General features: G+C 34.5%; 3 protein-coding genes across 3 annotated transcripts; 2 read left to right on the top strand and 1 right to left on the bottom strand.

Moving 5' to 3' along the window:
* Positions 1-1325, top strand: LOC142546046 (protein BIG GRAIN 1-like A). Its single transcript, XM_075653535.1, has one exon. It carries the CDS (start codon positions 151-153, stop codon positions 1165-1167), a length of 1017 nt encoding a protein of 338 aa, XP_075509650.1. The 5' UTR covers positions 1-150; the 3' UTR covers positions 1168-1325.
* A 2848-nt stretch (positions 1326-4173) lies between these two features.
* Positions 4174-7012, top strand: LOC142546045 (vacuolar protein sorting-associated protein 2 homolog 1). Its single transcript, XM_075653534.1, has 5 exons — positions 4174-4341; positions 5015-5145; positions 5574-5678; positions 6404-6664; positions 6757-7012. The coding sequence occupies exons 1-5, from the start codon at positions 4305-4307 to the stop codon at positions 6892-6894; spliced, it is 672 nt and encodes a 223-aa protein (XP_075509649.1). The 5' UTR covers positions 4174-4304; the 3' UTR covers positions 6895-7012.
* Positions 7013-11157: 4145 nt separating this feature from the next.
* On the bottom strand, positions 11158-11747 carry LOC142546044 (uncharacterized). The gene is made up of 2 exons (XM_075653533.1): positions 11228-11747; positions 11158-11187 (listed from the first exon to the last, which is right to left on the bottom strand). Exon 1 carries the CDS (start codon positions 11647-11649, stop codon positions 11299-11301), a length of 351 nt encoding a protein of 116 aa, XP_075509648.1. The 5' UTR covers positions 11650-11747; the 3' UTR covers positions 11158-11187; positions 11228-11298.
* Positions 11748-13580: the final 1833 nt, after the last annotated feature.

Genomic DNA, 13580 nt, shown 5'->3' with positions numbered 1-13580 from the left:
TATTTTCTATCACTTCGTGTACTCAAACACGCATTCAAATTCTTTACTTTCACTCGATTCTCCTTTCCATCCCCTTTAATTGTTAAAAACCTCACTGAATACCCGAACCTAGCTAGCACTCGTGCAACAGAGGTTTGTGTTAGAGATAAAATGCAGTCCTTTTCTTCGTCTCTACTCGATGCCATGTACCGCTCCATGGACGAATCGAGACGAAATAGCGACGAGCAACAAGAAGAAAAGGGAAACTTTTTTCACAGGAGAAACAACTTTGCACAAGTTGAGGAAGAAATCGAAAGCCTCAGACGAGCGATCATGATCGAAAAATGGATGCAAAGTCACAGAAGCAGCACCATTTCCACGAGGCATTTGCCATCAAATTCAGGCTCATCAACAGATTCAAGCATTTTCTCATCTTCGGAAACTGACTCCTCGGCTTCAAGATCCACCCCTAAACCATCACTTTTTCCAGTTAAGAAGTCGAAACAAGCTCAAACTCGACTTGTTGACAAGCCTGACGCTACTCCAAAGCGTGAAGGGCGATTCACACAGACAAAATCCAAGGCAATGAAGATATATGGAGACTTGAAGAAGGTGAAAGAGCCTGTTTCACCGGGAGGCAAACTCACAAGTTTCTTGAATTCCATCTTCAGTCCAAGAAACCCGAAGAAAAATTATCAGGACCTGGAAGAATGGAGCTCCATGAGGAAGTCAAGATCCATGAAGGACACAAAAACCACCTCACTGGCCTCAAGTTTAAAAAAAAACCCGTCTTCGAAAAGTAATAAATGCCAAAGATCAGTTAGATTTTGCCCTGTTAGTGTCATTCTTGATGAAAATTGCCAACCGTGCGGGCAGAAAAACGTCAGCGGTTACGAACATTCATTCAGTGTCTCGGTGCCAAGTCATGTAGGTAGCCAGTTTATCAAGAAAAATATCGACAGTTTTCGAGTTTACGAGGGGAAGTATACTATACAGAAAGAATTTGGAGAGTTCCATGAGTATGATCAGTGTGATTTTGATGATATAAGTTGCGCAAGTTCCGATCTTTTCGAGCTTGAAAACATAGGCAGGGTTGGGATTGAAGCATATGACGAAGAATTACCAGTTTATGGAACTACTGATATTAAAATGAACCAGGCGATTGCTAGAGCAAATTCACATTTGTGATCATTGATTTAGGCTTCAAGCAATCGTTTAGCTTGCATTGACTATCTCTGTGTGTATCCATTTAACAAGTTATTTGCATTCCTATTGTTCTAATTTTAATGTCTATGTAAAATTACCGACATCGTGCAATAGTAGTCTTGTTAAATCTTCGCTGTCTACACATATATTTTCAATGATCATATCTATAATATATTATTAAACTTGAAAACCTCGTGCAAACTAACTTTGGTATGTCAACGTGACATCAAAGATTCTTTACAGTTTTACCTTTTTATAATACTTGTTAGCTAGCTTTGGTGGTGAGTTTATTAGTAATTTTTATACATCTTTCTATTTTTTCTAATATTTTTTTCAACTTATCTCTAATTTATCCAAAATTTCAAATTATCTCGATAAATCTTACCTAATCACTAATATATGAGTATCATATCCTAATAAAATAATATATATTTTTAGGCAAAAATTTCAAACAGAATATATACATATATCTATATATACACAAACATGCACACATTGTGTACCACGAAACACAACAAATAATAATACTCATACCTAACAAGACTCAAAACCAATATCGCAAGTAGAATTATTTATATTTTTACTCAATGAATATTAATTGGTTTTGAATATGCGAAATTTAACTAAGATTTGGTGATTGCTTTGTAGAGTGTTATGCACTTATTAGTGTCACGAATTTTTTGAGCAGAAAGGGAGAGAGGTGAAAAACGTGATAGAATAAAGAAAGTTATAACGATGGTGAAAATTCCTTGTTCCTTTGGATTCAAGGAAAAAATATATGATTTTGGTTTGAATATTGTCGCAATGTGGGCCATGATTCATTTTGTTCATATGTCATCTACTTTCGACTTCACGTATAAAAGATTTATTTCCCTTGGAAAATAATTTTTTGGTTCATTACTTTTTTTAAAAAATTTGGGTGCCATTAAATTTTTCAAAATTTTGTTTCGGTTCACTAATTTTAAATTTTCGATTATTTGGTTCAATTACTGGTGTGACATTGAAATAGGGTCGAACTTTATCGGTTCGGACCGGAGTTTTGGTGAACAACAAAGACGAGTGGCATATAGGTGGGGAGAACAAAAGTCTTGCAAAAAGCAAGAGCTCTATGATGTTGTCTACTAAAAAAAATGATTTAAAAAAATGAAACATCCAAGAAAAATTGTCAAAGCACCACTACCAATTAAGCTACTTGCAATAATAATCCACTTGAATATAATCCCAAACAAATTATTCTCAAATAGGCATTGGACAATGAAAACTAAATTGGAACTCGCCAAAAACAACTATTGAAATGTGAAGAATTCGATTTCATGAAATTCTTCCTACAAAGGAGAATCAAAGAAGAAAAAAATTTAAACCCTTTTCCACACATATTTTTGACATAAATTTACAGAAAATAAACCCCAATAATTGCCAAGAAAACTCCACAATCTTCATATGTGGGGTAGAGCTAATTCATCGTAAGTTTATTATCGAGGAGACATGATCAAATATATTGGTAGTTGGATTATATGTCTGTCAAATGACCAACACAACTTGACGAAAACTTTATTAAGTTGTACAAGATATCGTGTTCGAGTCTCGTTTGGTCGATTCAATTTGATATGAGATTATTACGATTTACATAAGGAATTTTATTCATTAATTACTTTATGCTATAATATATCAGATATCATTGATTCATATTATGTGAATTCTATACTAATTGAAGTTAGATCAAAAACTTGTGTGAGACGGTCTCACGAGTCGTATTTTGTGAGACCGATATCTTATTTGGATCATCTATGAAAAATTATTACTTTTTATGCTTAGATAGGGTTGAGCCGTTTCACAGATAAAAATTCGTGAGACCGTATCACAAAAGACCTACTCTTGAAGTTAAAAACAATAATGTTATTCTTATATTCAATTTATTTATCTTCGTATTATAGAATCTTATCGTCTTATTCCACGAGACAAAAGTTGATTTAATTTTGATAATTTGAAAGTGGGAAGAAACTATGTGCCATATGTAAAGAGGTGTTTTTAAAGCTTTTAGGTAAAAAATAATAATATTTATATATTTTTTTAGAAAAAAAAGTAAAAAGTAAAAATTTATTGTTTTTCATACATCCGTACATCATCGGCCCAATGCAATATGGCCCATTGTGAACGCCACAAGTCAACAATATGGGGCATGCAAGATATCATGGAGCACATGCAATCCAACTTTTGCACTATCAAATTAAAAAGTTGATTATGATACCATCTTTTGCACCATTTTCAAGCATACTAAACTCAAACCAAAATAAAAAATATATAAACTTGATGATGAAAAAATTCAAAGTTGATCGGATCACTTGTGTTTAAATTTACACTTTGTCAAAGTTTGATCGGAGCACTAGCAAACGAAAGGTCGATGTTTGATGAGATCGTATTTGTACATTGACGACCATAAAAATAATTTAAATTTTACAGTTTAGGAAAAGTGCGAGTAACGTAAATTTCTTGAAAATTTGGAATATGCTTGAGTATTTTTCGTGTTTCGCTTTCAAGTAAAAAAATAATTATCCATGTGAAAAAGACTAGAACGATAAAAAAAGAGTAAAGGTTTACCCTAATGATACTTAGAGTTAGCTTCAAGCGTGTTGTGTCACAAAAAATACTTCCGGGAAAGACAAAGATTTATCCAAAAATAAAGACAAATAATTCCACTTCCACTAAATTTTTTTAAAAAAATTACATTCCTAACATATTTATTTTATTGTCAAAATGCGAAATGTCCCCATATTCCTCTTGAATGGGTTAAACCCAGGCTATTAAGGCCCAATTATGTTTTAAAATCCAAAGAACTGTGAAATTGAGGGCCCAAATGGATCCTATAATCTGACCAATCATCTAAGATATTGCCACGCGTCTTTGAAACCGAATAGTCAATCCATGACCGTTGGATCGAGAAAAGTACAAAGTTAAGCAACATCTTCCCGTACCGCGTGGATCAATCAATATATGCAAAAATTTGGTTAAAACTCCCAATTTTTTTTTTAACGATTATTCATTTTAAAGCTTTCCGTGATTCAAATCGTGATCTGGAGTTATTTTTCCTGAGTTGATCGATCAATTGATTATACATCGCCATGAGTTTCCTGTTCGGAAAAAGGAAAACTCCTGCAGGTACAATTTTCGCAGTTATTTTCTTTCTGTTTTCCGTTGAATTTGTACTTTTTGTGAGGATTGTTGAAATTGGAGTTTATTTAGTTTGCACGAATATGGGTCGCTTTCCGACGATCTTTCTGAATGAACAGAAAATATAAAAATTGACTTTTAGGAGTCAGATGAGGTATTTCGCTTTGGCCAAAGTATTTTGGGTTTGATTATCTGTTGGCGGGAATTGAAGGCCTGATTTTGTGGAAATATGATGGGTTTTTTTTTAAAAAAAATTGTTGTAAGAGATGCTAATTAATGATATAAGATAATTAAAGCGGTCGGATGCGTGATCCGAGCTTAATTAGTTAAGGTTGAGTGCATGATATAGAGAGTTATGGTGAAAATATGCACATAAATATTAATTATTCCTTTTTCTAAAACCCTTGTTTGGCATTCCACCTCTAAAATGTCAACACAGATATTTTTGTTTCACTTTAATCTTTTTATGCGTCAAAATCTAACTTTTGATATGTGTATTCTTATGTCCTCTAAAGTTTATAAAGGTAAGAATGAGGTATACTTTGACAATTCTAGACCTGATTTTGGACCAGGAGATTAGTCTTGGAATGCAAAGATTTTGGTGATCTCTGTTTTTGTTTCCTAGTTGCTTTCTCATCTAAAATCACTGTGGTATTTACAGAGCTTCTGCGGGAAAATAAAAGAATGCTTGATAAATCCATTCGGGAAATTGAGAGGGAGAGGCAGGGGTTACAAACACAAGAGAAGAAACTTATTGCTGAGATAAAGAAGAGCGCGAAGCAGGGGCAGATGGTATGTCACCTGTGCACATTTTATAGGCATCTCCTAGGTGCATATTTTCGAGAATATATATTTTGTTTTCAATAAATTTTCATTTCATGAAGATGATGTGCTTAGGCTGGCAATGTATTTCAGTTAAACACGTACTCTCTTGCTGACAGGCAACAAGAAGAGTTTAGATGTAGCTAGGCTGAATCTAGAAACTGTGAAAACATTTCAATTTCTTTTATATTCATCTGGACACAGATATTTTGAGTTCTTGCTAGAGTTGTGTGATTGTCTTGCTAAAGAACTTCTTTGCCCTGGATGCATGTGGCTGGAGTTCTTGTTTCCTTATAGCACAAGCCAATGCCAATGCTCCTTTTGCATTTTGTGGTGTGGTACTGACTGACTGTGGGACAAATTGCGGAAGGACATAATTTATTTCAATTTTTTTACAGGGTGCTGTTAAGGTGATGGCCAAAGATCTTATCAGAACACGACATCAAATTGAAAAGTTTTACAAGTTGAAATCTCAACTTCAAGGGGTGTCCCTCAGAATTCAGGTGTGCGCCATGAAATGATTACTTCGAGATTTTCTGAAATATCTAGCAATTTTATGATTATCCGAGTATGTTTTAGTTTTGTTGAAGTAGGAACTGTCACGAGTTTTTATTAATTTTCTTCTTCTTTCTCTATCGGCCTTGTTATATTTTGTGCCTGAACTTGATCTTAAACATAAGAAATGGTAGTTTATTTTGCTGTGTGTATGAGGTGCTTCTAGCCACCATAATTCAGGGCCATTGTGAAGTGGTAAAAAGTGTGGATATGAGGATAAAAACAAGGAATCTGCATGATTTCCCACGTTAACTCCTGCAGTTGCTAGCAAAGAGTTTCCTTGGTATGGTTATTGGCTTGCCTCAAATATATATATGAAAACTTTCCGTTTATCTTTTCGGGTTTTTGAAAGATTCCTTTACTTTTTAATTAACGACCTCGTTGTATTTGATGTGTATCTTTTAGAATTTATCACGTAGATACTTGGTGCATAACTGTTTTGAGCAATATGTTGATCCAAGTAATTGGATTCGGTGGTTTGGTTTTAGTAGCTGGGTTCTGTTAATTTGATTTGTTGTCCATGATTTAGTTTTTATACTTCTCCATTATTGTAATACCTGAATTTACCTTCGACTCAAGTATGCAATGTCTAGTTTCACTGGCAACTGCTTTACATAGCATAGTTTACCTCGACATGCTAACTGATATCATTGATTAATATAATTTGTTTCAGACGCTTAAGTCGACACAAGCAATGGGGGAGGCAATGAAAGGCGTTACAAAGGCTATGGGGCAAATGAATAGGCAGATGAATCTGCCATCATTACAGAAGATAATGCAAGAATTCGAACGACAAAATGAAAAAATGGAATTAGTTAGTGAGGTGATGGCCGATGCTATAGACGATGCATTGGAAGGAGATGAGGAGGAAGAAGAAACAGAAGAGCTGGTGAGTCAGGTTCTTGATGAGATTGGCATTGACATTAATTCTGAGGTAAAATTTTCAACACTTTTGATTTCCTTCTTTGAACTTTTAAATGCGGGAACTCTTGCCGATGAACTAATGAGTTCTTCTTTATGCAACAGCTCGTAAACGCACCTTCCTCAGCTGTAGCTGCCCAAAACACGAAGAACAAGGTTCCACAAGCTGAGGCAACAGGAAATGATGATGGTGGAATAGACAGCGACCTGCAGGCCAGGTTGGACAATTTGAGGAAGATGTAATTGACTTGTAAAACAGAATCTTCTTGTGACCGGACACATTATTTGGCGTTGTAACATTTGTGAATATCCTCCTAAAGATACGGCCTGAAATTTTTTAATATATGTGTTTCTTGCGTTACATTATCATTGTGGTTTTTGAAATTTCATGTTAACCTATAGTCTTTGAGATGCCTGGATAGCAAAACTCTGCTTGAAAATCTGCCTTGGACCTATGCTCTCTGCACATGTCACTAATTAATTGATCTTGGATCTATATCACAGTATCAGTGGTCATCGTGCTTCACTTTCGCAGAGTCATATGCAATTTGAAAGAATAACCGCACGAAATACACAGGTTGCATCCACCAATTTCGGATGTAGAATCACCTCACTGTAAGATCCACCCAATGAACGGATAATATACATTGAAATGTATCCTAAAGTTTGTGCGGCATGTTCCTTTTGCTCAAATGCCTTCTATATGCAGGTTCTTGTGGCCTGCAGCATCTTGAATACAGCTGACATAGGACATTTCAGTTCATTTTCCTTTAAAAATCAATTGCATTAGATTACGCAATAATAATGAAACATTTTGCACAAAAAATGGTGTGAATAACTGTCACGATACAGGTTGGAAGGCATGTTCTAAACTAAGTGCCTGAAAACAACAAATCTTCTCTAGAGTTTACAGGTTGCTCTAAGACGAGACGACGCCGGAAGCTAGGTGGCTCGACCGTGGAACGACAAATGGGACAATCCTTGTGCGAATAAAGCCACAAATCAATACAGGTTGCATGAAAAGAATGCTTGCAGTTAGGCAGTTGCCCTATTTCTTCACCTTCTTCAAACACACACAAACAAAAACTGCACAGCTGATATCATCACCACCACCTTCATCCTTTTTGTAAATGAAGGCGGTCACAAAGTTTACATGCAAGTTGTGAAAGCCCCTGTTAGACGTGGGTCCTGGATCGTTTATCGAGTCCAAGCGGGATCTGTGAACGTCAAAATCAACACACCATCGAATGTCAAAATCTTATACAATGCAAGAATGATTGTCACTGTTCCGACCACAATGAGGCCATAGTAGAACAATGGAAAATTTAATTTTTGTGCGGAAGATGATGGGGATATTAGCTGAGGGCTTGGAGGGTCTCCCATGGCCTTAGGAGAAAATAGAAGAAGTTTGATTTCAAGTTTGAGGTTTTTATGTGATGGGGAAAATGTGAAAATTGGGAGCGTTGGAAGTGTTTATTTAACAAAAGCACTTTCAACAAAAGAGAGTGAAATATATTTTATTTTTTATCTTTTATTTACACTTATTTAAAATCTAATTTTGTCGATTAGTATTTTTAAATATTAATTTTATTTAAAATAAAACTTAAAATTAAATTAAATTTAAAATTTTAAAATACTCACTACTAACATTTCAATACGCTATTATCAATCTTTCTGGTTTCTTTTGTATCATTCTTCTCATTACTATTTTTGTAAATTTGTTTGGTTTCTCACGATACACGTTATAACAATGAGTTTATAACGAGACAATCAACTTATTATTTTGATTTTTACCACTAATTTTTTGTTTGGGTCGAGCTCTACTCATCGTTCTTCGAGTATAGATCTATTTGTTGATTATCTTGTTCGGCATGTTGTCCATCCTAAATAGATCGATTTCGACACACAACACACAGATAACGAATTTTGGGTCGAAACTTCACACTGGGTCGAGCTTGTAAAGAACTCGACCCACTTGGGTCTTGGGTCGAGTTATTTACATTTGAGTCGAGCTCGACCAAAGTGATGGGTCGATGCTTGATGTTTGGGTCGAGGCTTGATGTTTGGGTTGAGTTTAGGTAAAGTTAGTTATTGTACTGTGTTTGTAGTGGAGTGAGTCGAGTAAGTGGAGTTTGGTTGAGTTGATGTATTTTTGATATTTTTGGATCAATGTTTCTATTTATTCCATGGGTAATCTTGGTTCCTTAAATCTCATTGAGCATAATCCGATAGTAGATACTTGAGGGAAGTTCAATGCTAAGATGAGGATGTTACGGAAAATATCGTTTTCTAGTCCTATATTTGTCAATGATTACAGTTTGGATATTAGTTATGCAAAGTTCAATATTCTCAATGATGATTTTTTTGGTTTGTGTGTTAAATTGTGTCCGCAAAAAAAACTTAGGTGATTTTCAGTTGCTAATTTTCTCAAAATGCATTAATTAATATCATATATGAAGACAACATGTTGGTTTGCATTATAATATGTTTGTGTTGATTCAAAACCTGTGAACTTTAGCTTTATGAATTTTTCTTAGCTTTTTTTACTACCAAGATGCAGTGATCACGAGGTTTCTAAATCTTTTTCTTACTAATGTCATCCATAAAGCAAATTGGCGCTTGAACGCCAATTTTGTGTCGGACGATGACTAAATATACTTCTTCATCTGTGCGAACCCACTCGTTGTATGTACTGGTGGTCATTTGGTAACCATGAAGAAGACACATGATAAATCATTTACCCAGTTGTATCATTATATACTATAATTCAATCCGTCTTTGGAGAGATTAATATATCCAATGGTTGTACTTGTGAATACAAATCCACGTGGAACCAAATGAATGATTATTTTTGTGATGCTTAGATAAGATGAAAATCAACAACCGGATTTCACCTGTTATTTTGCATTCCAATTTATATTCATTGTATAAGCGTTTGAAGTCGTATTACTTCGTGCAATAATGCTGTAGGAAATAGGTTGAAGTTTTGTTTTTTGTTTCTTACCTCAGGGCATGCTCTGGTGTCTTAAGATTTGTCATGGAGAGTGGTGCCAAGGGTTGTGAGGTACGCTAATTAATGACTTTTTTTGGTCCTCGTATTTTTGTTTTCATTGCTAAGAATTGTGTTTGATGTTATCGGTTTTGTACCTCAGGTGATCGTGAGAGGAAAATTGAGGGCTCAGCGTGCTAAATCCATGAAATTCAAGGATGGCTACACGATTTCTTCAGGGCAACCGGTTAAAGAATACATTGATTCTGCTGTTAGACATGTACTTCTCAGACAGGTCTGTCTAAATGGATATAAAAACACTATGCCAACGTTGTCAGATACCATATTTTAATTTTTTAAAAACCATCATCTCCCGTTTTATGACTTCCATTTTATGCATTTTGGTAAAGGTGTACTCGGTATCAAGGTCAAGATCATGCTCGACTGGGATCCCAAAGGGAAACAGGGCCCTACTATTCTACCCGATCTTGTCACAATCCATCCTCCCAAAGAAGAAGAATTCTCAAAGCCGACCATCCAAGCAACTGAAGTTGAGGTGCAAGCTTAGCAATCTTTTCATAGGGTAAAACTCGAGAAATGTGTTGGACTAATTTTCATCGATACATCAAACTCTGTTTTGCTTTAGTGGTGGGTTTTTCTGTTAAAATTTGATTTGTAATGATTGTTCTGGTTTCTTTTACTTTCATAGGTAATGGAACAAGCACTTGATAAATTTGAAACGTGCTGAAAATCATCTTAAAAAATAGACGAGGAATACGTACCTGGAGGATCAAAATATGAGATACGCGAGACCATTACACAGATAAAAGAGGAAGGGGTCGGAAGGTCAGACAAGCCTGACTGGATCGCTGTTAAGGCAACCATATCTTTTATCAAAACTGATACTTTCTGTTATACGGCCTGCTCATTAATGATTGGGGATAGACAGTGTAACAAGAAAGTGACAAAATCGGGGAATTCACTGTGGCTATGTGATAGGTGTAACCAAGAATTTGAAGAGTGCGATTATAGATACCTACGTCAAGTTCAAGTTCAGGATCATACCGGCCTGACATGGGTGACGGCTTTTCAAGATGCTGGTGAAGAGATTTTGGGTTGCTCCGCGAAGGAGTTGTACATGGTGAAATATGAAACCGAAGATGAACCGAAATTTCTTGAAATTATTCGAAACTGCCTGCAGTTTGCAGAGTTTCTTCTTAAGCTAAAGATTAAAGAGGAGATTTATGGTGATGAACAGAAGGTGAAGATCACACTTGTCAAGGCAGATAAAGTGAACTATTTAGAAGATAGTAGATTCTTGTTTCGACATGATTTCAAAATTTCATCGCACCGAAAGATAATAAGTGGTCGGAGATATTAGACACAATTTTTTGATATTTGTTCATAGAAAGTTTCCTGATTCAGTCAGCTTCTTGACCAGTTTTACTTCATTTGCTGGTCATCTGCATGGCAAACTTGTATTATGGATCCTATGCCACGGATTGTTTCCGGAAAAGTTATAGCAAACAGAATCCAATAAATGATCTCTTCAGCAACAGTAATACGTGAATACATTTTGATTGATACAACACTCATACACAGATGTGAACACATGAAAACGTATAATATCATATAGTATCAGACTATCAGTGTGCTTCTCAGCTTCTCTTGACAGGATCAAAGTTAGAAACACCGACCACTGCACCAACTATGGCGAAGAGCACAACACCACCAGCCACAATGCTGAGCAAGAAGTTCTTAAGAGACGGGGAAACCGCTGCCTCAGCCACATCTGGAACAATCATGGAAGCGGTCAATGCAGCGGCTGTTAATCCGGTAACCGCCTTCTCCTTCAATGAAGCATTGACTTCGAACTTTCCTGCTTGCTTCGACATCTTAACTGCCTTTGATGTCCTCAAAGGCAATGGCTTGAGGAAGGCATCAGCACTGGGCTGCCTCTTCTGGCTGGCACGAGTGAGCGGCATCGACACAGCAGAAGAGGATGCCATTTTTCTTACTCAGGCAAGTTTCTTCCTCTTGTGCTAAATGTTTTTGGTTTTGATATGAACGTTTCTTGGGCAGGAGGTTATAGTGGGGGATATTGGGAGTGGAGAAGGGGGCAGAAGGAGAGGCGGAAAATTGAGGGTATCCCACAGATTGTCCTACGTGCCAGCTTCTCCGCTTGTTTTGGTGGATAAGCTTATCTTTTCCACTGCCACCAGTTTCATATAAAATGGTCAAAAAAAAATCTCATTTTCGTTTTGAAATAGAACTGGCCAGGGCCGGCTTGAGAATTAAGATTAAGTAGAAACCAATTAATTTTACCCACGCATATTTCCATAGTCCTGTCCATTATATATTACCCCATCTATACCAATTTCGAAAGCTCTATTTGCTTATCGAATATATTTTCAAATGTATTATATATTTAGGTAATATTCTCGTTATAAAACTTTAACCAATTTGAGATGAATAGTCGAAATTTGAAGGACTCAATGCTGATTTGGCCTTTTACATTTTGCCTTCTGAGATCTCAGATCTCATCTGAAAATGTTTGTTGAAATTTCAGGTTAATCCGACATTTTTATCTGAACATGTGGTCTCTGTTGGGCTTGTTACGACTTTGTTGTGTTTACCATTGAAAGAAATATGACCGGTGATTTCGTCCCACTTAAATTAGAATAGTATCCTAACTTCAAAAGGTGAAAAATCATTTGTGAATTTGAAATTTGTTTCCATTAAATAACAAAAAATTATTAAGGTCATCTCCAATCTTGCACCAAAATAGTGTAAAACACCATTTTGGTGAAAGAAATTGCCATCCAATTAAGGCTGCGCTATTTTGCTCAGCCCCCCTTTCTCTGCGCCAAATTTGGCGCATATTTTTTTTATATTATAAATTTGTATTTTTTTATTATAAATATTTATATTAAAAATATAAAGATTATTTAAATATATAAAGATTATTTAAATAATAGTATAATATATATTTTATTATTTTAATAATTAGATATTTAATAATAAAAATGAAAGAATAATAATTATTGATTTTTAAATATTAATTTATTTATTTATGTTAATTATTAATCATTAAAGAATAATTTGATTTAATGATTTATAAATAATATAATTAAATACAAATGAAAAAAATTAATATAACAATACAATTCATAACTAAATTGAAACACATAATTCAAATACAATAAATTAATATATGCATAAACATTATTCATAATTAAAAATATATTAAATAAAATATAATAATTAATATATGTAAAATAAAAAAAATATTTCGAGAATATTCTTTTTGATGTAAAATTTGAATTAAATGAGTTGGAGATGGATGTTGTATTTGATGCAGAAATCGCACTATTTTAGTTATTTTAGTGTAAAATTTACGCCAAAATAGATTTAGTGGTTGAAAATGACTTAAAATCCCGTGAGTTTGACCGCATGCTTTCACAATTTTTAAATCTTAAAATATTAAGCGAATCACTTTTTTAATTAGTTACTCTGGATACCAGATGCAGTTTGCCGAAAATTCTTTTCCAGATGTTATATTATATTATTCTCTTAAAACATATAGGCTACAAGTCTTACAGAAAAATAATACATTTAAATTATAAATTTTTGAAACTGAATTGCTTAAAGAACTACAATTTTTTTTTTTTTGATTTTACATGTCAAACTCGGATGCATATATATTTAATTTTTCCAAACTCTTTTAACTGTTGTAAATTTAAAAAAAGGTTCAAATTTTGCAAAATGAGGTTACAAACCACGAAAAATATTTTTTATTAATTGTAATTTAAGTTATTAAAAAAATTGAATAAAAACAATATGGAATGCACACGATATGCATGTCACACTTCTCAGTATAAAGAATGGATAATCATGTGAACTTTGTAAACGTGTCATATGGGTAAGGGCTTCTCCAACC

Source organism: Primulina tabacum, chromosome 5, assembly GCF_025594145.1.
Source record: "Primulina tabacum isolate GXHZ01 chromosome 5, ASM2559414v2, whole genome shotgun sequence".
NCBI lineage: Eukaryota > Viridiplantae > Streptophyta > Magnoliopsida > Lamiales > Gesneriaceae > Primulina > Primulina tabacum.
This window is presented reverse-complemented; position numbering and strand designations above follow the sequence as displayed.

Coding starts and splice junctions, on each gene's coding strand:
- LOC142546046 (XM_075653535.1), top strand. CDS start 151: ATGCAGTCCTTTTCTTCGTCTCTACTCGATGCCATGTACCGCTCCATG.
- LOC142546044 (XM_075653533.1), bottom strand. CDS start 11,649: ATGGCATCCTCTTCTGCTGTGTCGATGCCGCTCACTCGTGCCAGCCAG.
- LOC142546045 (XM_075653534.1), top strand. CDS start 4,305: ATGAGTTTCCTGTTCGGAAAAAGGAAAACTCCTGCAG. Junction 4,342..5,014: donor AAAAAGGAAAACTCCTGCAG/GTACAATTTTCG, acceptor TGGTATTTACAG/AGCTTCTGCGGGAAAATAAA. Junction 6,665..6,756: donor GCATTGACATTAATTCTGAG/GTAAAATTTTCA, acceptor TTTATGCAACAG/CTCGTAAACGCACCTTCCTC.